Source organism: Myotis brandtii, unplaced genomic scaffold, assembly GCF_000412655.1.
Source record: "Myotis brandtii unplaced genomic scaffold, ASM41265v1 scaffold2254, whole genome shotgun sequence".
Classification (NCBI taxonomy): domain Eukaryota; kingdom Metazoa; phylum Chordata; class Mammalia; order Chiroptera; family Vespertilionidae; genus Myotis; species Myotis brandtii.
Genome location: NW_005358456.1, coordinates 449,529 through 473,772, shown reverse-complemented (window position 1 = coordinate 473,772; position 24,244 = coordinate 449,529). Strand labels below are relative to the sequence as shown.

At 44.8% G+C, this 24,244-nt stretch overlaps 1 protein-coding gene across 1 annotated transcript in view; it reads left to right on the top strand.

The window, feature by feature from the left end:
* Positions 1-5,312: 5,312 nt before the first annotated feature.
* Positions 5,313-24,244, top strand: part of LOC102254584 (protein-cysteine N-palmitoyltransferase HHAT) — a 110,890-nt gene continuing 91,958 nt past the window's right edge. Inside the window, exons 1-2 of the mRNA XM_005866244.2 lie at positions 5,313-5,364; positions 8,405-8,555. Of these exons, the coding sequence (XP_005866306.1) occupies positions 5,313-5,364; positions 8,405-8,555 (203 nt within the window). The remainder of the gene's footprint in view (positions 5,365-8,404; positions 8,556-24,244) is intronic.

Here is a 24,244-nt window from a genome sequence, read left to right as displayed (position 1 = left end):
TGCACAGGTAGGGTCCCTAGGCCTGGCCGATCAGAGCCGATTAGGTTCCCCACTTCCCCGCCTCCTCTTTCCCTCACTCCCTCAGTGCCACCATTGGTCGCCCCCATGTTCTGCGCTGCCCCCTGGTGGTCAGCATACATCATAGCGAGTGAGCAAACTCCCCGTCTCCCGGTCAAACTCTGGAGGGAACACTTTGCATATTAGCCTTTCATATATATAGATGCCTCCGTGGACACATTTGCAGAAGCCTTTTTGAACCTCATCCCTGATGGTTTCCCGAGGTCAATTTCCTAGGTCAGAGGCTTTAGTGACTTATTGCCAAACCGGACTTGAGGGCCATTTTTCATTCCTAGTGTCAGCGGAGTTAGAGAGTGGGTGTGAGGACTGTGTTTTCAGTCAGCGGATTTCTGTTTAGAAGGCGTGCACCCCCCACCTTCGGGCCATCATTCTCTTCTCCTGATCCTCCTTCGCTGCTCCCTGCCTTGTGGTTTTTTTAAACATCCCTTTGCCATAGGACGGCTGTGGGTTTTGTGTCTGTGTTCGGAGAAAGCAGCTGTCAGCTGCCATATGAGCAGTGAACTGTGGGGGAGCAGGATGGGCCTGAGGGAGACGCTGCTGTCAGGTGGGTGTGGGCTGGAGCCTGGCCTCGTCTCCAGCATTTCCAACTGAGCTCTTCCAAGAGACAGCCAGCGCCGCCTGCAGCTTGGTTTGCGCCAGTGCTGGGGCTATAAACCTACCACTTAGGGATATGGGTTTTCAGACAGGACAAACCTTCCTCCTCCCTCATGACAAATTGTGTTCTGAGCTTTTCAGGTACTTCTTACCAGATTATGGACATACTGTCTCTTCGCACAGGACTGGAAGCGCGGTGCACTGGCCACCGTGGGCCGACTGAGGCTCAGACTCGGGGATTCGGGGGTGTAGAGGCTGGTGGAGAGCGCTGTGACTTACTGAAAGGCAGCCCAGTTCTGTAGCAGTGATGGCTTCCCACGGTACCCGGTACTCGAGTAAAACCCGGCTGATCCTCCATAACAAAACGCCAGGAGGTACCCACTGCCCTGACGCGTCTCCTGCCACCACCCCTTTGCCCTCTGCCCTTCCTCGTTAGCTGTCCCTTCCCGCAGGAGGGCTCTTCCTCTTCATCGTCGTGTGACAACTTGTCTTTCCCATCTCAGCTTCAATGCCTTTTCCTAAGACAAGCTTCCCCTGGTGACTCAAACAGAAAGAGCCAGCCAGCACTTGATGTCACCTGTTCTGTCCTCCACACGGGGCTCGGCGCCAGCTGCAGTTGCCTGTCTCTCACGGTTGAATATACGTCCCATGGAAGTAGCAGCCTTATTTAAATTGGCCATCATGGTGTCCCGGCACCCAGACATGACACAGCTGCTAATTGACACTCTGTGAATAATTGTCATATACGAATAATACAGGCAGTCAGGCAAGTTCCGTTGTGTTCACTGGGAAGAGCAGGTGCCCTCAGTACACTCACCTGGGGTCTGAAGAGATCTGAGTTTTAGTCTTAACCCTCTGTCCGCTCATTCTGGGACCTTGGAAAAACCACCTACAATCTCTGAATTTCTGTCCTTCTCTGTAAAAAGAGGATCATAGTATTTGCCCAAAGAACCCCGAAAGGTGCTTGAGAGGAATACCTGTGACGTGGGCAAGCTCTTTGGAAACTTCTCATCATTCAACAAACGGACATTGTCATGACCTGTTTATTGGAAGTGCATGAAACGACCATGGGTGCCTCCAACAGCTTAGCGACAGGGAGGACACAGCCGGTCCCTGAGAGCAGACTCTTAGGTCGGGCACCGTGGGTCAGAGCTGCGGGTCTGATGGCAGCTTCACCGGAGGCTTTAATCACACTCATGCAGAGAGTCTGCCAACCGGAAGGGGAGGTGGTTTGAGCAGAACTAGACGGGGAAACACCAGGAGGCAGGCCCTGACAATTCCTGTTAAAGCAGTGACTGGGAAGGGACACTCTGTTCAGCAGTTTGCTTTGTCATGGCCAGTGGCAGGATAGCCCTGTCCTGGGGCCGACGCCTCCATCTCTCAGAGCTGGCTGCCATACATAGTTGTGTCCTCTGGCCAATGCCCTGGCCCTGATTTCTTCCTCACTAAGCAACTCTCTGAGTGAGTAATTTGATTTTCTGTGTGGCTGACCTAGAGAGAAAAAGGCTTCTTATAGGAAAACATGAGGCTACTGTGTTGAATACTTTGTTGGATAGAAGTGCTGATAGTGGGCATCCTTGTCTTATTCCTGATCTTAGAAGAAAGGCTTTCAGCTTTTCACCATCAGGTATGATAGCAGCTGTGGGTTCATCATATAAGGCCTTTATTATGTTTCTGCTATACCCTGAGAGTTTTTATCAAAAGGGTGTTGAGTTTTGTCAAATACTTCCGTACCTATTGAGAAGATAATATGGCATTTATCCTTTATTTTGTTAATTTGATGTATTGCTTTGACTAATTTATGGATGTGGAACCATCCTTGCATCCCTGGGATTTACCACTCACTTAGTCATGATATATAATCCTTTTAATATATTGTTGAATCTAGTTTGCTAATATTTTGTTGAGAATTTTTGCATTGGCCAGAGATTATTTTTAAAAAATATATATATTTTTATTGATGTTTTTAGAGAGAGAGAGGAAGGGGGGGGGGAGAGAGAGAGAAACATCGATGTGAGGGAGAAACTTTAATCCGTTGCTTCCTTCACACCCACTCCCGGGGGTCAAGCCTGCAACCCAGGCATGTGCCCTGACTGGGAATTGAACAGGTGACCTTTTGGTGCAGGGGATGATGCTCAACCAACTGAGCCATGCTGGCCAGGGCTTGGCCAGGGATTCTTTAATGTAATAATTGATGTATTATGTGTGTGGCTATTAGTATCAGTGGTTCAGGATAGGCATACCAGAAAGGGCCAGGAGGTGGCAGTAAAAGCTAGGTAGTCATTTGAGAAATTCAAATTGGACAAAATTGTATTAGCCTAGTATTCAGCCTCTCCTGGTGAATTTACAAGGTATCGAGGTGGGGGTGGAGAGGTGGTGTTGTTTCTTGACCAGAGAGAGGTGGTCTACCGAAGTGGCCATTCTTATCCCAGTTTCCATGGTATCCCTGAGTTTTATCACTCAGTTCTTTTCATGAAATTCTCCTGCAAAATAAAAAAAATATTAATTTACTCTTTGTTTTCAGGTTTTATATGGAACATGTTTTTTAAAAAATACATTTTTATTTATTTCAGAGAGGAAGGGAGAAGGAGAGAGAGATAGAAACATCAATGATGAGAGAGAATCACTGGTTGGCTGCCTCCTGCATGCCTCCCACTGGGGATCAAGCCTGTAACCCAGGCATGCTCCCCCGACCGGAAGCAAACCCGGGATCCTTCAGTCCGCAGGCTGACGCTGTATCCACTGAGCCAAACCAGCTGGGGCTAGAACATGTTTTTATGTAGAGGCTGTAGAGGAGAGTGTCACTGGGTTTTAGCAGTGAGTCATCTACCGCCCCCTTCATTTCTAGATTGAGTGGACTTGGCCTCTCGTTCCCTGGGCTGGGCAGAGCCCGGGGCTCTCCTGAGACTTCCAGTCCATGGCCGCCTCTCTCTCATCTCTTGCTTCTGTGGGATTCATTCTGTTTAGGGATCATCTTGCAATGCCCTGATTACCACATGGTACTTGGTTCTTTTACTTGATCTGTACACACACACACACATGTGTGTACATACACACCAAACAAAAATCTGTTCATACAGAGATGTGTGTGTGTTTGAGGAGGTGTGTTGGGAAGAGAGCCGCACAGACAACTTAAAATTGACAACTGGAGCCCCCCTGCTTCCTCTGCCACGTCTGAAACTCAGGCCCTGGTCTCCGGCCACACTGCTCTGCCCTTTTCTCTGTCTCCTCCTGTCTGTCTTCTCTCAGGAACAAAAACGATCCCCTGTGTCCTTACAGACTGATCTTTTATAAACACAAAGTAAATCATCTCCCTTTCTTGCTTGGTTTCTTAGGTCTTCTACTATAAAGTTGTGCTGCTTATCTGTCCCCACCCCCCCAGCACCCCTATTCCCTACACTGGGCTGGTTCACACCCTTGTGCTCTGCATACTCCATTGCTTGAGGTTTCCTGTATCTAGCCAACTCCTGCTTCAAAGCAGCCCACTTCCGGGCCAGTCCCTCTGATCTCTCAGATTTAGATGATGCCGGCCTCCACCCCCCACTGCTGTAATGAATTACTTTTGATTAGGCGAGAGAAGCCGAGTGTTCCAGTCCTGAACTGTCATCAACTTTGATAGCGCCTGGCATATTAAGGGCATTTAGATGGGCTCAATGATTGTGAAAGTGTTATTTAAGTGCGAATTGTCCTCAACTCAACTTGTGATCAATGAGAAAATGATGGTCATTTAATTCAAATCAATTCAACAAGCTTCATTACGCCGGCAGTGGAAATCACTACCCACTCATTCATTCTTCAGACCTTCTTGAGGCCCCCGGGGGCCAGAGGCACAAGGTGAAGGGGAGAGGTCCAGGGGTGATGTCATATACAGTTTTGGAATTTAGGAGAAATATCGGTATTCGCCACAGGCCTTTGGGATTCATAGTGAATGGGTGGCCAATAACGATCCACCTGGATCCCTGGGGCTGTGGACACATCCTGCTTTCAGACTTTTCTCCCGTGAGAGGGAAGGAGAGCAGTTTAAGAGGTTCACAGCAAAATTGAGAGGAAGGTACCCAGATACCCCATGTAATCCCTGTGCCCACATACTCACAGCCTCCCCACTGTCAGCATCCTCCCTCAGAGAGGATTGCAACTGATGAACCGACATTGACACATCATGATGTTTACATTGGGGCTCATTCTTGGTGTTGTGCATTCTACGGCTTTAGACAAATGTATATGTTTCCACTCACTGTTTTCTTTTGAACTTCAGAGTCTTATAAAGAGACAAAATATGGGGTAACTATACCCCAAACTTGATAGAGCCTAGGATTCAGGTGTTAATTTATGTGTGTTTTTTAAAAATATATTTTTATTGATTTCAGAAAGGAAGGGAGAGGGAGAGAAAGAGCTAGAAACATCAATGATGAGAGAGAATCATTGGTTGGCTGCCACCTGCATGCACCACACTGGGGATTGAGCCTGAAACCTGGACATATGTCCTGACTGGGAATCGAACTGTGACCTCCTGGTTCATAGGTTGACACTCAACCACTGAGCCACGCCGGCCAGGCAAGGGTGTTTTTGTTTTGTTTTGTTTTTGAAGGAGCTCAAAAAGACGACATTAAAAAAAATTCATTATTAAATGGTGTTTCACCATGGTATATGAGTTTTATGGGAATCAAAAGAGCTTTGGCAAGGGGCTTGAGAGTGAGTGAAGAGGGGGGAGGTGAAAATGATGGAAAAGTAGTTGTTCTTACATGGCAAAGCTAGAATAAAGCTCTGAGGATGTACATTAGAGTTAAGTTTTAGGAACCTATCTCCTAAGTGGGTGTAGTCAGGGGGCTTTTCAGCTCAGTGTTTAAACACCAGCTGTTGTTGAGATAATGTCTGGATAATGAAATGCTAAAAAAGTCAGCCAGTTGCCTTTTCTCCTTCTACATCCCAGTGAGGGGAGTAGGATAAGACATTTGACATCTGATGTTTATTTTGAAAACTGGAAACACAAACAAATGTCAGATAGCATACGATTCTCTTCCTTTCCCACTCTTTGGCGGCATCAAACATTCTAATGTTCGTTAAGATACAGTAGAAAAAAAGAATTTTTATACAATTTCTCCTTGGGTTAGAATCCTGAGATTATATAAAATTAATGCAGAATGAACCCAGAGCTACTCTGGGATTTACTACCGTGAACTTGGCTGTTCAATTACAGATACTCCATGTGGGGTGAGATAATTTCACGGTGCATGCTTTCGGAGTGGGAGAGAGGCCTGCTTGGCAATGTGGCATTGTAAAGGGTAGCAAGTTGCACCAGTTATTTAAAACACCAACTATTCCCCGCCCCCACCCCTCCAACCCCAACATTCCTTAAAACACTGCCATATTTGTTGTGCCCGGGTAACTTAGTGTACAGATAACTTCTTGGATGACATAAAATCGGTGTATCTTTCTTTTAGGCAAAGTTGAAGTATGAAGCTCTGAATTTGTTGGCTACATTATGGAGGCAATTCTTTGCTTTCTAAAGGGATTCTTTGCCTCCTTGAAGGATTTGCAATAGAATACTTTAGGAGTTAATTTCCAATTCTTTTGTGCATAGATCTTACAGAGCACTCCTACTGGGCAAAGTGAATTACACTGAAGCATCAAAATTCAAGCAGAAACATATAGCTGATTTCTTCCTGGCTTTTAGTTTATTCATAGATATGTGCAATCATCATGGCCAGTTTTTGCACATTTTCACCTCAAAAGAGAATCCCGATCCTTTAACTACCACCCTCCCATAATTCCATCCCCACCCCACCCCCATCACCAACCCAGTGCTTAGCAACCACTAATCCATTTTCTGTCTCGGTGTCCCTGTTCTGGACTTTCATATGAATGAAAACATACAACATGTGGCCTTTTGTTTCTGGCTTATTTCACTTAGTATAATGTTTTCAAGATTCATCTATGTCGTAGCATGTAAAGGGCGTCCCAAAATTCACACAAGAAGTAATTTTGATAGAAAACACAGGCTTATAATTAAAAATTGTAAATTTTTTATTGATTCATAAAGTATACAGTATAGGGTTATGTATGGAATAGCAAACTGGATTATCATGTCGTGATAGCAATCTCCATTAACTGTTATTGCCTGAGCAGCTGCATTTTCGAAGAAGAATCGTCCGATGGTGCCTCCAGCCCAAATCCGCACCAAACAGTGACACGTTGTGGATGCATTTGTTTCTAGGGTGTCCCAAAATTCACGCAAGAAGTAATTTTGATAGAAAACACAGGTTTATAATTAAAAATTGTAAATTTTTTATTGATTCATAAAGTATACAGTATAGGGTTATGTATGGAATAGCATATTGGGTAAATGGCCTCCATGACACAAAAAACTGGATTATCATGTCGCGATAGCGAGCACCATTAACTGTTACTGCCTGAGCAGCCGCATTTCGGTCATGGAAAATTTCAACAAAAGAGTGCGTATGTGCCAGCAAAGCCGTGGAGGCCATTTACCCACTGTGCTATTCCCTACATAACCCTATACTGTATACTTTATGAATCAATAAAAAATTTACAATTTTTAATTATAAGCCTGTGTTTTCTATCAAAATTACTTCTTGCGTGAATTTTGGGACACCCTTTATCAGCACTCCACTCCTTTTTATGGCAGAATAATATTCTATTGTGTGGGTAGAGCTCATTTTGTTTATCCATTCAACTGTTGATGGACAGTTGTTGTTTCCCGCCAGTTTCTGGCTGTTGTGGACAATGCTGCTATGAATGTTTGGTATAGGTGTCTGTGTGGACATTTGTTTTCATATCTCTTGGGTATATTGCTGGGTCATATGGTAACTGTGTTTAATCATTTGAAGAACTGCCAAACTGTTTTTTTAGGTGGCTGCACCATTTTACATCCTGCTAGCAGTCTACAATGGTCCCAGTATCTTCACATCTTTGCTAATCTTTGTTGATTTAACTCTTTGATTCTCATCATCTGACTGGGTGTGAACTTATGTAAGGTTGAAAGGAATTGGGAAGGACTTTCCCTTTCTAATAGTTTTTTTTAAAGGCTATATATATATATATATATTTAGAGCCCTTTTCTAGTATCTGCCGAAGCATGACTGCTAAGAGATCCTATCACCTGTCACAATAATAAAGGGAATTTTGTATTTGTGTTTGTTTATTTTACTTTATTTTATAGCTTTTTTCTTTTTAATTGAATTTATTGGTGTGATATTGGTTAATAAGATTATATAGCTTCAAGTGTACAGTTCTAGAATACATCATCTGTATATTGCATTGGGTGTTCCCTACCCCATTTGTTGATTTTTAATTTTATTTTTAAAATATATATTTTTATTGATTTTGGAGAGGGACAGAGGGGAAGAGAGAGCTAGAAACATCAGTGATGAGAGAGAATCACTGATCGGCTGTCTCCTGCACGCCCCACACTAGGGATCCAACCCACAACCCAGACATGTGCCCTGACCAGGAATCGAACCGTGACTCTGTGATTCATTGGTTGACGCTCAACCACTGAGCCATGCTGGCTGGGCCCCCACCTCATTTGTTAATCCAAAAGTTTCCCTGATCAAAACCAATATGGGAGACTTTATAAATGTGGGTGCTGAAGGGAAGAAGGGGGTGGGTGGCGGAAGGTGAGCAGGAGGCTCATCTCCTGGAATATTGCATCTTTGCCAGGAGATGGCTCCACTTCCTGTCGCCGTGTCTCACGGGTCCCTCTGTCTTCCAGGAGGACTGGCCTTGGCCCAGGTGCTCTTTTTCTACGTGAAGTACCTGGTGCTCTTTGGCATCCCAGCTCTGCTCATGCGCCTGGATGGACTCACGCCGCCGCCTCTCCCTCGCTGTGTCAGCACGATGTTCAGTTTCACGGGCATGTGGAGGTCAGTGGTTTCTTAAGCCCTTCAGGGGTGATGATAGGTCCCGTGGAGGCGCCGTGGCTTGGTCAGCTCTAGAGGGCGTGGGCCACCTTCCTGTCTCTGCCCCTCACTGAAGCCGCAATTGGCACTTCAGTTTCTTCATCTGAGAGGATGACCTCTTGAAAATATTGTCAGGCTGTGATGCTATGTGAGATGAGAAAGTATGTCACCGAGGCTGGACAAACGCATCAAGGGTTATGTCTAAAGTGCTTCCTTACTAGCTTGGGACATGCTGGTAGATAGTGATTATTTTATTGCTGAGAATGACATTTGTATATGTGGGACTGTCCAGTAAGAGAATAGACTCAGGATAATAGCGTGGGCCATTGTCAGCAATTACTAGCTCTAAGATCTGGGTCAATGAACTAAATCGCTCTCAGTTTCCATTTCTTGTTTCTTAAATGATAATAATATAATACCCATTTCCAAGAGTTGTTGTGAAGACTAAACAAGCTAAGGCATTTAAAGCATCTGGCACATAGTAGATGCTAACCAGTGTTAGCTTTCACCCTTACCTTATTCCTATACTTGGTGCGCATGGGTAGATAGATGCTTATTCTACATTTCCTTACTCTTCTTGGTTGTGCTCCATACCCCCACGTTGGCCTGGAATCTTCCTTGGGAAAGATCCCTTAGCACTCTGTTGTTTCTGATTGTTGTCCTCCAGGTGACCTTGCTGGCCTCTTGTTTTTCTTTCCCTTCCAGTATGTTGTAATTCACTTTGCCCAGTAGGAGTACTCTGTAAGATCTGTGCACAAAAGAATTGGAAATTAGCTACTAAAGAATTCTTTTGCAAATCCCTCAAGGAGGCAAAGAATCCCTTTAGAAAGCAAACCTCCAGGGAGTCCATGCCGCTTCAGTTTTGCTCTCTAGGCGCCTCCGTTGACCTCACCATAGTCTTGTCCAGGCTCAGAGCTGCCATTTTGGCTCATCTTATAGTTCACTCCTGTAGGCAGAAGAGCTGAGACACAGGTAAGGGAAGGGCTCAGTGACTGTTGCCATATCTATTGCTGCTCTTAGAAAGGGGGTGGCTAGTACCCAACATCCTGGTTTCCCATAGTCACTTACTATAGACTAGTGACCCATTGTGCAAAATCGCACAAGACCCGCCCCCCATGCCATGGGACCGCCCTGAGTCCCGGAGTCCCACCCCACATGGCCCGCTTGCCATGGGATGGCCCTGAGTCCTGGAGTGCTGCCCTGATGCCCCGCCTCCGGGTTGCACGCAGCAGTAGCCGCGGGCCCCACCCCCGCGGCACACACGCGAGGCTGCGGAAACCCCGGCAGAAGTCGCACAAAGCGGCCGGGACCCCCGCACCCCCGCAAGGCCACAGGAACCCTGGTGGAAGCTGCGTGGAGCTACCGTTGGCCCCACCCCCGCTGTACGCACTGCCATCTTGTGACGACGTTATGACATGAGGGTTAATTTGCACATTGCCTCTTTATCACATAGGATGCTAGACTTATTTACGCCTTTGAACAAAACACATTTTTTTTTGGGTCCAGTTTGCTTTTTGGGATTACAAATGTCATCTGGTTATTGCAGGAAATGCCAAGTAGTTGCTTGGATTTGTCCTTAATTACTTTATTGAATATCATAGGTTGCCCAGTTTTAATGGCAAGGTTAGCAAAGGGGCTCTCTCCAGCCAGGGGGCCAGGGAGTGGTTGGAAGGCTCTGTTAACATTTGACCTAGTTGTGAAAGTAATTTACTGAATAAATGGGTCAGGGCTCAGCATGATTTGGGGCCACTCCACAAGTGCCTGGTATCCGTCTAGCCGTTGCCTCTGCCTACTTGGTGTGAATGCTCGCACTAATGCATTTCTTGGGAAGCTCATTCTTTTAAAGGGCCTCCCCAGTGTCTGCTGGCATCATAGAAAACTAGGACTTCTGGGCAGGCACGCTGGCCCCAGGCTCCTGGCTCCCTGTCCATAAATGCCAGCCCACTGACAGTCACAAGAAGCAATTTAGACAGTTGACTGTATTTCACTTTAAGATTGGTTGTTCTTGTCCTTTATTGTTTTAATTAATTAACTTATTACTTAGTTTTTTGTCCAAGACCCTCAGTTTTATACAAACCACAGAGCTGAGAGAGCAGGTCTGCCGAGACCTCTGCCACTCTTGGTTAGTGGAGTCCCAGGTTGTTAAAACGCTCTCCTCCCTCTCAGTTACACGTGGGCAAGAGAGCAATAATGAAAGTGACTCTCAGGGGGAGGCTCTGGGGTGACCCCTGGGAGTGATTGGTTCCAAGGGAAAGGCTCACGAGGACATGTGATGAAATAACACACATGGTCTTCACAGGGAGTGACCTCAACTTTGATCCTGGCTTCCTTTACCATTCATGGCCGCAGACTCCCCTCTCCCTTCACATTTGTTTTAGTTCCTTGAAGGGTTTTCTGGTCTACCAATTATACTTAGCAACACCTAGGCCTTCTTTTCTTTCTTTCTTTCATTTTCTTTTTCTTTTTCTTTTTTTTTTTTACACAGTGGCCATTCCACATTAAGTAACTGGATTAAGGAAGGGATTAAAAAAATATATATGTATATATATATATATTGATTTCAGAGAGAAAGGGAGAGGGAGAGAGAGATAGAAACATCAATGATGAGAGAGAATCACTGATCGGCCGCCTCCTACATGACCCCCACTAGGGATTGAGCCCGTCCAGGCATGTGCCCCGACCAGGAATTGAACTATGACCTCCTTGTTCATAGGTTGACGCTCAACTACTGAGTCACGGTGGCCAGGCAGGAAGGGATTTTAAGTCTCTCTGAGCTGCAGTGCACAAGTTAAGGCTCAGAAGAAGTGGTGTTTTTAAATATATATATATTTGTAATGATTTCAGAGAGGAAGGGAAAGGGAGAGAGAAATAGAAACATCAATGATGAGAGAAAATCATTGATTGGCTGCCTCCTGTATGACCCCCTCCCCCACTAGGGATTGAGCCCATAACCCGGGCATGTGCCCTGACTGGGAATTGACCCATGACCTCCTGGTTCATAGGTCAACGTTCAACCACTGAGCTACACTGGCTGGGCAAGAGTGGTTTTTAATTGATAAAAGAATAAACCTCATAGTTTATCATTTGTGTTATTTGCAGGTTCTCCTTGACCCTTAGGAGGAGGTATACCATGTTCATGTTCAGGGGCTGGTAGCATAACCCTCCACTTCCCCTGGCCCCCTCTCTCTAACTTTCCTCTGCAAGAATGCATGTCAAGGGAAAATGAAGTTTTGAGTTTTTAATTTCTATTTACACCTACCTTTACACTAATATTTCTGGGGCACCTGTTGAGGCCTCACTGCATACAGAAAATTGCTCCCTTTTCCTGGGTTCAGGTCTGTAAAAAATGGGGTCAGGAGCAGATGTGAAAGCTGGAAATGCTCCTTTTTGCTGGGCCTTGGCAGCCACTCCTACCAGTGACACAAAGGACAGGGAGGTTGGGGAGGTCCCTGAGATCATTGAAATGGACCCATAACTCAGGAAAGAGATTACAAAACAGTCTCTGGAGATTATTTCATGATTACGCAGACTTCTAGAAAGTCCACCCTGAATGGGGTTTAGAAGTGATGATGAGAGATGAATATTTAGCCTCCCATTTTAAAGGAGCCTTACACCCTGGGCAGGGTGCTGACTGATTGCACTGTCGTTCAGTCCTCTCAGCAGTGAGAGAGGACTTGAGGCGGCAGCCTACCCTATCAGGGGAATCTGAGTTGTACATCATAGATGAAATTGGCCGTCAGCAGAGGGGTAATGTTGCCTGACATGATAGTTCACTTTGGTCATGAAAAATTGCTGTTCACCCAGATGGCCCAAACCTAAAGGTTAGGGTCTCTGATGGTTTGTTTATTTTTTTTCTAGCTCTGCTCTTTCTTATATTTCTGTTTAAATATTTGTAGGCATAACAAAACCCTAAGGAGTATATGTATTCCTGCTGGTATGATTTTTCTGTGGCCTTATGGACCCGAGGAATTGGAAATTTTCTGCTTAATTTTTAGGTTTCATATTTTAATTTCAGTAGGCTGAGATCTGTAATGAGCATCCTTTGCCCCAGGAGTCATTAAAGATGACGTTGCGTGTCCAAGGTTCCAAATTAGAAATCTGATCATGTTCCCCTGATTTGATTTCAAGCTACGGAATCATAGTGTGCAAAGTGATACAATTTCCCCGGGTGGCTGGTGAGTTATGAGTCCATTTCAATTATCTCAGGGACCTCACACAGCGCGTCCTCTGCATTTCTTGAATTATGTTGCTCTCAGGTGTTCGCAGGCGCACTCATGCATCATTGCTTATCCCAGAGGAATCTGGGCACTGTTGGTGGCTGCTAGACCTTAAAATATGGGGACAGTTTGCGCTGAGGATGGGAGAAGCCTGAGCCCCTTCTTGCATGAGTTTAAGTCCCTAGGTGGAGAGCTGGTCCAGGCCCATGGTAGATGCTGACAACCCGCTGGCTTTGCATGAGTCCTGCCTTTGAATCATGTTTAGCCTCAGGTTGCAGGGCAGGATGGCAAGCACGGAGTTGGTGAAGTATACGTACCCCATGTCCACCAGCATTGCTGGGTAGAAAGCAGGGGCAACATGAACCTAAAGGAGAAAAGATGGAAAAGATGCTGTTAGTAAGAGTTCACTGTTTTGGGAGGCAGCCTGGTAATTAAGAGCTTGCCAGTTACTGTGTGGCTTGGGCAAATAAACACAGTGCTCTGGGCCAATCTTTTCATCTCTAAAATGGAGATAATGACAACACTTGCCTCATGGGGTGATTGGAGGGTTGATGGAGCCTGGCTATAGTAGGTCCTTAGGAAATGATAGTTTCTTGCTTTTTTTTTTTGCTTTTTTTCTTTTAAAATCTAACAAAGCCAGAGGTGACAGCGGTCAGCCTGAGAGCAGGCTGGTGTGGAAGCAGTGGCAGTGAGGGGAGTGGCTGAGTAAAGGCTCAGCTCTGAGCCCATGATGGAGACGGAGGTGGAGAGGTCACGGGCTCTGCCCTCAGAGGAGGGAGCTTGCCCCAGTTTCCTCATGTGTTGAGTGAAAGGCAGACTCTTGCCATGAGATGATGTCTTTGTTCCCTGCCAGCTCTATCACTGTGAGGCCCAGCCACGTTGGGTGGGGATGACTACAGTGTCCTGGTGCTGAAGTGGTCCCCACCCACTACCCATGTGATTGAGCAAATTATTTAACCTTCTTACGCCTCAGTTTTCTGAGGTATTAAAATTGGGCGAATCAAGCCCTGGCTGGGTAGCTCAGTGACCAGAGTGTTGTCCTGATAAGCCAAGGTTGCAGGTTCGATTGCCGGTCAGGGCACATACAAGAATCAACCAATGGCCCTGGCTGGTTTGGCTCAGTGGTTTGAGTGTCGGCTCTTGGACTGAAGGGTCATAGGTTTGATTCAGGTCAAGGGCATGTACCTCGGTTGCAGGCTCGATCCTTGGCCCCAGTCGGGGCATGTCAGGGAGGCAACCAAAAGATGTGTCTCTCTCACATCGATGTTTCTCTCTCTGTCTCTCCACCTCACTTTCACTCTCTCCAAAAATCAATGGGAATAATATCCTTGGGTGAGGATTAGCAAAAAAGAAAAAGAAAAAAGAATTAACCAATTAATACATAAATAAGAGGAACAACAAATCGATGTTTCTCTCTCTCAAATCAATCAATCAATAAAAAATAGGGATCATCATAGTATTTGTCTTGCGGGTTGTTGCGAGGGTCAAGTGAGGTTATCTACTAAGGCAGTGAACACAGAGCAGGCACACTGTAGACACCAAAATATTAGCTAAAAAGCACAATGACAGATATGAAAGTAAATTTTACACTGATTGTTCTTTAATTTCCCAGAAAAGAAAGGGCTGATAGGAAGGGTGGTTGAGGAGGTGGAAGGTGATGGGGGTGGTAGTAATATGTGGAAGGCACAGATTTCAAAACGGAATTGGGGGGTGCTCGTAAGGTACCAGTGTGACCTCTCCCAACCCCTACAGAGTTCTGTTCGCCAACAGTTTGCAGCTGCTGGATATTTTTATTACCTTACACTCCTTCTCTCTGATCATCCCCTCTCAGTGGACTCAGAAACCGTATTTCTTCTTCTAACATTCATATTTCAGAACCCCCTTACCTTTTCCTCCAAACACAGACTAGCTAGCATCTATCAAAGTGGACGGGGACTAGCATAGTTTATGAACCATCATTATGTTTGGCTTCCTGGGTTTATTTTTACTTCAAAGACAGTTCCTCTGGCCTCTTTTCCGTTTTCTCTCCGTGTGGAAGATGATTTCAGTTCGCACGTCACTGAGCACACTCGCAGGCTGAAGGCTTGCAGGGTAAGGAGTCCAGTGCAAGAAACACCAGGGCATCTCCAAATGGAGGGCCCGCATCTGGAGGCTGACCGCCTGGTTTGAACCCGGGCACCACCGATTATTACCGGGTGATCTCTCTCCGGAGAGGGGAGATATTCTGATAATTACCTCTTGGAACTAACGCCCTGTGCTTCTCATGGCAGCAGCCACACTCCACAGTAATCGCTTCTTTCCTTACACCCCACCAACTTTGAGGGCAATGATCAGATCTCATTCTTACTTAGCACCCTCCTTGGCGCCCAGCATGTCGTGGGCACTCAGGACATCTTTGCTGAATGAACAAATGGTTACTCCCCTTTGAAATTGTGATCACCAGGTCTTAACGGCACAATTTTCGAGTATTTTGATCTGGCAGCCGAGCGGTACCACACACAGGTGTTGCCCACTGTCAGTGCCTTTTTCTTTATCCCCCTAGTTTTCTCATTAAGTGTTACTACATGGCGTGCCATAATATTGTGTCTGCTGGCAGCTTTCTTGAGAATGAATCTGCCTTGGAAGGATCGAGGAACGTACGCCTTTCTTAATTACTATCATTATTGTATCAGACACTGTGCCACGTCTTTGATATCAGAGGAGGGAGAAAGTTGCAAACTTAAAGGAAGAAAAGAGATCTAATTCAGACTTTGATATGAAAGAGGAGTTGACAGCTTTGTGTCGTTGGGGATGGGATTTTCTGAGGGAGGTGCTGGAAGACGACATCCTAGTCTCTTACCGTGGAAGAGGAGCCCGGATGCAGGGCTGAGAGGGAAGAACTTCTGAGACAGCCTCACAACCATAACAGTAAGAGTGATACAGTAATTCTAGGAACATCAGCAAACACTCAGAGCTTCCCTCGTGCCCAGCGTCATGGTGCTTTGTTCATTCATGGATTCTATTACTTACGTTAGTGCAGCCATTGTGTCAGGCTCACTGAGCTTCTGGAGGCCAGGGACTGCCATACCGTACTTGTGTTGCATTTGGCATTTTGCTTTAGTATGACACACGCCTGTTTTTAGTAAGAGCCTTGCTATCCCCAGTGGGGTCTGAGGAACAGCAGCATCAGTCTGTCCTGGGAGCGTGTGAGAAATGCAGCAGCCTGGGTCCCACCCCAGACCTACTGAGTCAGAATCTGCCCTTTAACAAGACCTGCTACACGTTAAAATCGGAGAGGCACTGGACTGGGTTAGATGACTCCTCCGGCTCCTCCTCCCTGACATGCCTGACTGTAGACTCCCTGGACGATGGCCACATGTGACTGTAAGGTGCTTGAGTCTTCAGTAATTCACATTCACATGAGTCACAGCAACTTCCCTGGGAGCTTTTACCGATGCTGGGCACCTCCACCATATGGATGGCCTGTCCTGGCTCAGGCTTCAGACTCTGCTAAAATCTCTTAAGCAGTAGCTGTAGTCAGCATGTAGTCAGCTGTAGTCAACAAACCTTTTAATATAGAAAACCATAAAGACTCCCCCCCAAAAGTACTAGAGATAATAAACAAATACAATAAAGTTGCAGGGTACAAAACCAATATACAAAAATCTATTGTGTTTTTATATACTAATAACAAACTATCAGAAAGAGAAATCAGGAAAACAATTCCATTTACAATTGCAACAAAACAATAAAATACGTAGGAATCAACTTAACAAAGGAGGTGAAAGACCTGTACCCTGAAAACTATAAGAAATTGTTGAAAGAAACTGAAGAAGACATACAAAGATACTCTATGCTCATGGATTGGAATAATTAACATTGTTAAAATGTCCATATTATCCAAAGCAATCTATTTCTTCAATGCAATCCCTATAAAAATCCCAATGGCATTTTTCACAGAACTTGTGCAAATAATTCTAATATTTGTATAGAACCACAAAAGACTCTGATAAGCCAAAGCAATCCTGAGAAAAAAAAGAACAAAGCCAGAGGTCTCACATTCCCTGATTTCAAACTATATTACAAAGTTATAGTAATCAAAACAGTATGGTATTGGCAGAAAACCAGACACACAGAACAATGGAACAGAATTGAAAGCCCAGAAATAAGCCTACACATATATGGACAACTAATTTACAACAAAGGAGCCAAGAACATGCAATGGAGAAAGAAAAGGCTCTATAATAAATGGTGTTGGGAAATCTGGAGAGCTACATGCAAAAGAATAAAACCGGACCACTATCTTATACCATATACAAAATGAACTCAAAGTGGATTAAAGACTTGATTGAATATAAGATCTGAAACCATAAAATACATAGAAGAAAACATAGGCACTAAGCTTTTGGACACCAATCTTAGCGATGTTTTTGTGGATTTGACTTCAATGGCGAGGGAAACAAAAACAAACAAATGGGACTACATCAAACTAAAAAGCTTCCACACAGTGAAGGGGACCATCAATAACGACAAAAAAAAGCAACTAACCAAATGAGAGAAGACATTTGTAAATGATATTTTGATAATGGATTAATATCCAAAATATGTTAAAGAACTCATACAACTCAACAACAACAGCAACAACAAACCTCTTCTAAAAATAGGCAACAAAAAACAAGTGCTGGAGAGGATGTGGAGAAAAAGGAACCCTTGTATGCTGTTGGTGGGATTGTAAATTGGGGCAGCCACTATGGAATACTATAGGGATATTTCTCAAAAATTTAAGAATAGAGCCACCATATGATCCATCAATTCCTCTGTTGGGTATTTATTCAAATAAACATCAATTTAAAAAGACATATGCACCCTTATGCTCATTACAGCATTATTTAGAATAGCAAAGATAAGGAAACAGCCTGTGTTTATCAACAGATGAATGGATAAAGAAGATGTGACACATATATACAATGGAATACTAATGATCCATAAAGAGATGAAATATTGCCATTTGCAACAACATGGATGGACCTTGAGGGTGTTATGCTAAGTGAAGTAAGTCAGATGGAAAAGGACAAAAGCTGTATGATTTCACTCATCTGTGGAATATTAAAAAAAAGTAACAAGTGAACAAACAAATGAAAAAGAAACTCATAGATACAGACAACAGATTGATAGTTACCAAGGGGTATTGGGGGCGGGTGAAATGGGTAAAGGGCATCAGATGTATAGCGATGGACGAAACTAGACCTTTGTTGGTGATCATGCAATAAAGTATTCAGATATCAAAATGTACGATTGTACACATGGACCTTATAAAATGTGATTAACCAATGTTACCTCAATTAAAAAAGGAAGAATCTTCCAGCACACTCAACCACTCCCACTTCGCAAATGGAACACTGCTCCTGGAACCTGACCGCCTTGTTGGCTGCCGAAGCCTGTCTGACCACGTGTTCCAGCCGGAAGATGAGCTGATTGAGGCTTTATTTTCTATAAAGCATTTGGCATTCTGAATTATTAGTCTTACACATTTAAGTTATTTTAAATATGAGGTACCAGTAGTTAGATAGAAAACCACTTCTCTGTTTTTCTGAATACAAGGTGTGTGTGCTTTCTTACTAAGTTCCGAGTTCCCTTTTTGTAGCCATGGTCACGGCCCTGGAGAACCACACCTCATGCACCTTGACTGGGCAGGGGAAGGCGGCCGAGCCAATTGCCTGCGTGGAGATGTTTGCATACAGAGTTGAGTGTAGAACTTATTCACGTCACGTTGCCGCACAACTTTAATGAATACAGAAAAAAAAACGTCAGGTAATGCATTATTAAAGGCACACACGGCAGAGCTTCCTTTTATACAATTGAGCGTGAACTTATTAGCATTTCAGGTTGATACCACTTTTAGATTTAATTAGATTTCAGGCTTCAATCGATTTAGTAAATGAATTTCTCACTGCTTAAACGGTGTAATATGCCCTCGACAGTAGCTTTTCATCACTCTCTTCTCATTCCCTCATGCGCCCAAGCAGATCTCTGCTTCCGTCTTGGATTCAAAACCAGAGGTTATTCTCCATAGCTACTGCGCTGTATAAATCTAGTCTCTTTCGTGCTTAGAGACACGGGGGCCACGGGGAGGGCTATTTTTTATCCACGTTGTCTGACGTGAATACATTTGCCACCAATAAATTTAACTGATGCATAATCATAACAACACTAGCCTCTGTTTTGGTGACCCTTTGGCACTGTGAGTCTTTGTACTGTTGTTTTGCCATGAAGTCCACAAACCTCTATTTCCACTATGATGAGAGCATTGGGACTACTCAAATGGTGGGAAATTAAATGTAATGAGTCAAGCCATATTAGTGATTCTCAGGATGAGCTGGAGAGCTAGACCTTGCAAGTGCAGCAATTTAGTGATGTTCCACGTTTGTTTAGAAGTGTGGAGAGAGTGCTTCTCTGAGCCATGGGAGGAGCCTAACCCCGGGTTACTGTTTCCTGCCTGCAGGAACTTAAGTCAGCTGTGGGCCTACCATGGCCTCATCCGTGAAGTGGGGCTCCTGTGTGTTTGTGGGGTTAGGGAAAGTGGTGTGAAAATAGGGCTCTTTCTGATTATGTGTAATAACCATGATCCAGATAAGTAATGTTTATAATACAAAGTGGGAGAAGTGATATTATCTGATGGATGTTTAATTTCTAAATGAACGAGGACCTCAGATGAAAGACAGCTCAGTGAAGGAAGTTTCTTTTTTACTCTATTGCACTGTACATCTCCAAACGAATTGCATTTTGAAAGTTCAGTTGGAAAGGGGGTTAAAGACACAGCAACCAAAGTAGGATAGTATAAGTACCAATCCATTGCTATAATACAAATCTATTTCGATAGTATAGTGATAAACCCATTTTGGCCACAGAGCAAAAGCTGTGTTCAGAATGCTGTGAATTCACAATTCGGGGGGAAAATTTAGTCAAGAAGCAAATCCCAGAGACAAAATGGCATTGTGGCTGATTTGCAGGCTCATCTCCAAGGACAGGGCTACTTTTTTATTTTTTTTACTTTTGCTAGACTCCGCATGCGCTAGGTTATATAAGAGGTCCGTGAATTAGAAAGCACATAAAAACAGCCTTCTGATTTTCCACCCTCGCATTATCCATTTAAGGAATGACAACCCTGTTATTAACCCCAGTCCTGATTTCTTCCAAAGGGGAGAATGGAAAGTGCTAGACTGCCATGGAATGCTAGTCCCAGGGCCTTCTGTAAACTGGGGCATTCCCACGGCCTTTCTTTACGACGTTGAAGAGTGCGGTTGTCCCTTATTTAATACAACCGTCCCCATTCTTACTTTGGGTGATGTTTCCTCAGGATTAGACTCAGATTATGCATTCTGAGCAGGAATGCTGCATAAGAAATGTGTCCTTTATAGGGTCTCACCTCTGGAGGCACAATTGCGTCCACCTGTTCTCATTGGTGATGCTAATATTCATCAACTTGAAGACTAGACCGAACACCCTTCAGTGTAGTCTCATTCATTCTTTGTATAGTTACCTTATTTTTGCCTTGCAACTAATCAATTTTCTGTGGGAGGTACTTTAAGAGTATACAAATGTCCTGCTCTTTTTCAAAATTTCTCCCTAGAAATTATGGATGATCCTTGCCTGAGCCAGTCTTTACTATGAAAGTTATAAATTGATGACTTTTCAACTTTGGCACTTACCAGTTGGCATTCTGCTGTAAACAAGAGCCCTCCTTCCACTTGTTATTCTATTTATTATCTATATGGTTGCAGCACTTTCTGTTTTTCAGCGGTTCATAATTCATTACTGTACTTAATTTTTTAGGGCTCAAATTGTCCCAGTCTTAGGCAGTGGGAGCCTCATCAGGCTGACGTGGTCATGCTCAGATGTATTGGGGAAGGATACCTGGTATATGGAAACCCTGCCCTGCCAGCCACCCTTCTGTGCCCCTTCTGTGCCTGAAAATGAGTTCATGGCTGGCCACACCCCAGTTTCCTTTAATGCTCAAAAAGAGAATAAATTAGAATCTTTAAGATCCTCTTCAGCTTTAAAATTCTCTAGTTCTGAAAACTGAGGTAGGGATTTTATTCTCTTGAATTAGTATTCTCACATATTGTCCCTCCCATCAACCCTATGATTTCTGTTCTTATGAAATAGGCACTTTGCATAGGTTATCTTTTAAGATAATTTCTTAGCCCTAACTCGTTTGGCTCAGTGGATAGAGCATCGGCCTGCGGACTGAAGGGTCCCAGGTTCGGTTCCGGTCAAGGGCATGTACCTTGGTTGCGGGCACATCCCCAGTAGGGGGTGTGCAGGAGGCAGCTGATCGATGTTTCTCTCTCATGGATGTTTCTAACTTTCTATCCCCCTCCCTTCCTCTCTGTAAAAAATCAATAAAATATATTTAAAAAAAACCCACAAGATAATTTCTTATCCTTCCAAATTATCCCTAATGGTAGAAGTATTATCAGGGTGTTAATTAATACAGTTGCTAGCTAGATCATAGAGACACAAAGTATTCTCACACTAAGGGAAATGAATCTCTATAGCAGCCTGTTAAAGGGCGTATTTCTGAATTCTTCCTAAGATGACATGAATGAATGCTTACCCATAATGAAGCCACTCCAATCAGCTCCTCGTTTCTTCTTCACTCATTTTGACAGATTGTTCTGGAGATGTTGAAAGTGCCATTTACATTTTTAATAATTAGAGCTTTTATCTAGAGACTGGGTGACCGGATGGTCAGGGTCTACACACAGACCTTCATTTTAGGGAAAGAGCAGTGTTTCCCTATACATCCCACCAGCTTCTGAGGTTGTCAGTTACAGAGGATTTGCCACCAACAATTATAATTCATCCTAACAGTACCTTCTCTGTAGTTTTCATCGCTCGAAAGTTAGGGCTTCTGCAAACTCGAGAGTCATGGGTGTTCGACTCAGGTATCACTTTCTATCATCTGTCATCTGAGGGCACGCCTTTTGTCCTCCACCTGTTGGCCCCAGTGACATGCAGGGAGGTGTCCCTGCTCCCTGTCCTCGGGGAAAACTCCTTAATGAGACTGTTAGTCAAAGCGAATGTTCTCACAAAGGGAGTGAAACAGCCACCCTGACCTGATGGTGGATTTTGCTGGAAATCTGAATTGAGGTCCGGGGCATTTAACCTGGGTGTCACGTCTTCATTTCTGTCAAGTGTAGACTCAGTAGTAGGGAGGGTGGAGACTTTATCTACTAAGAAAAATGTTCCACAGTGGAGATTTTCACTTTCGATTTGGAAAAATGCTTAAAGTATGAAATTACAAAACCAATATTTTCACACCAGAAGACGAAAATAACACATTGTGAGGAGCATCAGGCAGAAAACAAAACAAGACAAAAACTCCCCAATAAAACAACAAAACCCAGCCAATATGTATTTAAGCTTCTTCCTTATGCAGCCATCTCACAGACCTTGTCCAAAGATACCGTTTTTAGGAGGTTAAGTGAAGTCCTTGATTGGAAGAGGGAAGAAATGGGAGGTCCGCCGAGACCTTCGTCCCTGCTGGTTCAGGCCTGGCTCAGGCCCCTCAGGCCCCTCTCAGCAGGACCACCGCCATCTCCCACACCTGCCTTTCCACCGCACCCTGCCCCTCCTCACTGCGTCACGGAAGCCAGGTGGGATCTTTCTAGAAGGCAAATTTCTGTCCAGCCATTCCTTTGCTTAAATGGGTTTAATGGCTCCCCAGTGCCCTTAGGATGAAGTGTAAACTCCCATGACATACGAGCATGTTCGGAGAGGCAGTATGAAGGCAGCGCTGACCCCCGTGGGCTCTGAGCCGCACTTCCCGGGTTAGGGTGTCGCCTCAGCCACTTTCCAGCTGAGAACCCTGAGGCGAGTTACTGCCCTCTCTGGGCTTCCACTGCCTCCACTGTGGAGATGGGAGTGATGATACAGTCCTGCCAGGGTGGCTGGGAGGCACATACTGAACACCCAATAAACATTCACGATTACCATGATTATTTCTGCCCTGCTCTCAGTTGGCCTCTGCCCCTATGCCCTTGCCCTCAGTCATACCCAACTATTTACAGACACCCCCCCCCCAACCCACATTCCCCCATGAGACTTATTTCCTCTTGTCTCTGCTTCCTTTGCCTGCAGTGTCATCACACACACACTCACTCACTCACACACACTCATCTATCTACATCCTCTGTATTCACCAACTCATCCTTTGGCCAATTCTTCCACAACCTTCAACGCTCAGCTCAGGTCAAGGATCCCTTACTCTGAACAGCCCACCTGGACGTCACTCTTTCCACTTCACAGGTTCTCATGCTCCACGCCTTCCTCTGACCCACCATTGATCACACGATGCAGTAATGGCCTGTTCACTTGTAGGTCTTTCCTCGGCGCTGCCCGCCTTCTGTGCTCCCCCCCACCCCCCACCCGGCCACAGTGAAAGAGGGATTACAACTTGATCATTTCTAGATACTCACTGCTCACAAATGCTGGATACATGGGCAGATGGATGGATGGAGGGGTGGGTGCATGGATGGATGGAGGGATGGGTACATGGATGGATTGATGGATAGATGTTATCAAGGGAATCTGATCTAGTGACAGGAAACTTCCCAAGGCAGCCCATTGGGTTATAATCACAATCACACTAAATCTACCTGAAAATGCAATTACTCCATCATGTTTTCTGACCCATTGCTTGTCCATATTAAACTTACCTGGTTTCCTGTGTCATCCCCTCCAACAGTATGCGTTCAGATCCCCTCCTTAATCCTGGTTGGTACCCTCCAAACATTCTCCTCTTTGTCAGGCTCTCTTTGAAGTAGGCTCTGAAACTGAGAGTGACCCTGCAGGTGTGGGGCTGCTAAACTCCGGGATATGTAAGTGTGTGGCTCCGTGAGTAAACATGCTCAGCACCATCTTGCCAGGCGCCAGGAGCCTCATTTTGATGCACTGTGAGGCTCCACCAAGAATAGCAGTCATCATCTTAATAATAAACCGTCAGGGCGGCCTCAGCCCAGGCACAGTCCTCTAATCTGCTGGTGGTTATCAGGCAAGAACGCTGCTGTGGGAGTTAGAATTCACTCTTAGAGATGCTTCCCGAAAGGGACTAAAACAGGAAGGCTGAGGCCAGATGGAACCTGTAAGGTCACCCATTCCAGTTTCCTGTCTGATGGTTCAGTCTCCTCTAAACACCCTTTTAGCTCAGGCTTACACTCATCCTCGATGGGCAGTGCCCTGCCTCGTTAGGGCCTTGTGACTTGTTAGCAAGTTCCTTATACGTATACAGTATCCAGCTGAAAACCACTGCCCATTGCCGCTGTCCATTTGACGTTCAGACAACAAAACTTTCATATCATTTACACATGCAAAAGATTTCCCGTTTTCAATTTCTGGAAGGAGCCAAGAATTATATGCACAGGATTGCTTATGTGTCCAAATAAAGAAATCTGG